The sequence below is a fragment of the Magnolia sinica genome, chromosome 11 (genome assembly GCF_029962835.1).
Source record: "Magnolia sinica isolate HGM2019 chromosome 11, MsV1, whole genome shotgun sequence".
NCBI lineage: Eukaryota > Viridiplantae > Streptophyta > Magnoliopsida > Magnoliales > Magnoliaceae > Magnolia > Magnolia sinica.
In genome coordinates, this window is record NC_080583.1 from 83547265 (window position 1) to 83550334 (window position 3070).

Sequence of the window (3070 nt, forward strand, 5' to 3'; positions counted from 1 at the left end):
GACTTCCTTTACTCTTGGTACAAAGGGATTTGATTGGCAAGCTGTCGTTATAGATAGATCCACACAAAGCATGTTTGAAAATTATTAGGTTGATTAAACCATATCTCTAAGAATGGCCTGCTGTTCAATCAAATTATGAACTTACGCAAGAAAGACAGTACCCAACTTGCATCCGATAAACACATGCCAAGTAGGCCCCACGATTCTCAACTCTAGCAATTTTGAAGTGGTTTCAATCTCCGTCATTGCATTTTGGTAAGATCACAACCTCTAGGGAGCTATGCTATGAAATTTTCAAAAATAAAAAAATAAAATATAAAGATAAAATATTATACTAGAATATTTTATTAACGGCCCATGCCAAATATTATACAAGACACACATGCATGCACCGTTATCATCACACCCACATCCTCATACCCTTATAAAACAACAAACCCATGCCACGTGGCACAATTCCCAAGGCTTGACAATCCTCCAATGGGAGAGAACTAGGAGAATGTCTCCATCTGACCACCAACACAATCCAGCCACGTGTCATCAGGTCTGTGGCGGCCCCACTTGGGTTATTTCCTATTCCTAGCTTCCTAGCTTCCAACTCCCACTCCATCTCAAACACTCCTTTTACAAAAGAAACTACCACATGGTTTTTGGACTCCTAAAGACACTCTCCTACACAAACACAATACTCTACTACTAAAAACATACAATTATCTACTCTGCACTCTTTTCAGCTGGAGTTTCTTCCTTGCTAGCTTCCTCCTCAGCTGGCTTCTCCTCTTGGGTGGCTACCACCTCCGCCGGAGCCTCCGGTACGTCGACAGATTCCTTAACTTCTACGGTCTCCTCCGCCGCCGGCTCCGGTGCTGCCTCTTCAGCCACTTCTTCAGTCTTTTCCACTTCTGGTTCCGCTTCGGCGGGCTTTGCAGCCTCTTCTACCACTTCCTTAGTCTCAGTCTCCTCTTGGACTTCACTCTCTGGTGCGGCTGGTTCCACTGCGGTGGCATCCGCCGTCGCCACCTCTTTGGGCTCTTCGGCCACCGTCTCTTCCGTGGGGGCCACCGTCTCTTCAGTGGGGGCCACTGTCTCCTCCTCCACTGATGTGGTCTTCTGGGTCTCTGTCAATTCCTCCGTTGGATTCGTCTCTGACAATGCAGTCGTCGCCGATTGAACCTAACACCATCCATTGTTGATTAGTGAACAATTACGTTAAAAATTTTAAGATTATGCAATTTTCCTTTATTCAAATTTATAAAAGAAATTCACCAAACATCAGTGCTTATTATTCCATATTAGAGTATTTGTCATGGCCTACTTAATGTGACACTGGACCAATATACGTCCAGGTTCGTTGATCTTTGGACCACTTTCACTGCAGATTTTCTTTTTAATCAACTATCTATTCATGAGCATGATTGAAGTGTTAAGATCTTCCAATCTCGAAGATCTTCGTGGCATAAGATGAACGATTTCGATCAAAGAATCGTGGCCTCCACATGTACAAAATCCTATGTAAAAACTACAATTTTGATTGAATCCATTTCAAATTTGAAGAGCTTTGAGATGCACACATAATCAAGTGGACCCATTGCAATTGTGTCTAATCCAGCTCTTACCATCAAACTTCTCTATACGAAGGATCAGATCGGGTCGATGGTTGTTTGAAACAGATCATGGACACTAATTAACAATGTTAATAACAATGCAAAGCTAAGAAGATGGGCCGATCAGGAATCAACGTTACACGGATTTGGGTTTTGATCAAACTGTTTTTCAATTAACACTAATCAATATACGAAGACGGATCAAAGAAGAACGAAAGAGGTACATCGATTTGGGTTTTGATTTAATCACCACTAATCACTATAAAGGACACATAACTTGGAAGATGGATCGATCGAGGCGAGATGATCACAGGATTTTGAACGAAAACACTAATTGCTATGAGGGAAAGCCATTCATAATGATGAAGATGGGATCGAATGCGAATGAATGTCATGATGAATTGGATTTTGATTGAATTGCTTTTTAATCAAACACCAATCGATGTAACAAAATCATTAAGTATAAAGATTTTGATCAGATGAGATTAAAATTGCATTGAATTGGGTTTTGATCATAAGTACAAAGATTTTGATTGGACCAAATTAAAATTGCATTGAATTGGGTTTTGATCATGAGTATAAAAATTTCGATCGGACGAGATTAAAATTGTATTGAATTGGGTTTTTATCAAATTGTCAATTAACATTATAACAAAAAGCTATACATTACTATGAAGATTGATTGGGTAAGAATCAACGCTGCATCAACTTGGGTTTTGATCCAATCATTGCTTAATCAACACTAATCACTAAAGGGCTACGATCGTATGAGAACAAGCGTTGCACCCAATTGGATTTCAATCAAACACTTATTTGATCAACACTAGTAGATGGATCAAAATTGGGTTTTGATTGAATCGTATTATAGAGCACGTTTGGCTGCACCAAATATCATGTTTCATGATATTTCATGATTAATAAGTCTAATTGCATGTGGAAAATTTCATGATATTTCATGAAATTTGGTGCACCCAAACATACCCTTAATAAAACACTAATCACTATTAAAGGATTAGTTACCTCCACTGTGGCCATTGGAATCAAAAGGAAGAGAAGAAGATGAAAGTTGTAATGAAATGAATGAATTCAAATAAAGAAATTTGAGAGAGAGAGAGAGAGAGACAGAGATAGAGAGAGAACTATGAGTGTTGTGAGTGACTGGGAGAGAAATGGAAGGTATATATAGAAGCTTTGAGGCCTTAGAGAGAAAGAGAGAGAGAGAAGTGGGGTCCACTCAAAGAATCTTGAAATGTGACACCTCATATCACTGACATCAATGCCCCCTATCATATTACTAGAAACGCTAAAGAAAGGATTAGATGGGGTTGTTTATTGCATCCCTTTGGATTGAAAAATCTAAAATAGGTGTGGGGGAGTTTTCCCACCATCCATCATCTCTAGTGCCACCAATCACTTCTACTGTGTGCTTTGTGCAGTAGGGTTTGGAGGTAACCCTTCAATTATGA

General features: G+C 39.5%; 1 protein-coding gene across 1 annotated transcript; it reads right to left on the minus strand.

Moving 5' to 3' along the window:
• Nucleotides 1-316: 316 nt before the first annotated feature.
• LOC131219553 (uncharacterized) lies at nt 317-2769 on the minus strand. Its single transcript, XM_058214752.1, has 2 exons — nt 2625-2769; nt 317-1173 (listed from the first exon to the last, which is right to left on the minus strand). Exons 1-2 carry the CDS (start codon nt 2637-2639, stop codon nt 715-717), a joined length of 474 nt encoding a protein of 157 aa, XP_058070735.1. The 5' UTR covers nt 2640-2769; the 3' UTR covers nt 317-714.
• Between the last annotated feature and the right edge of the window lie 301 nt (nt 2770-3070).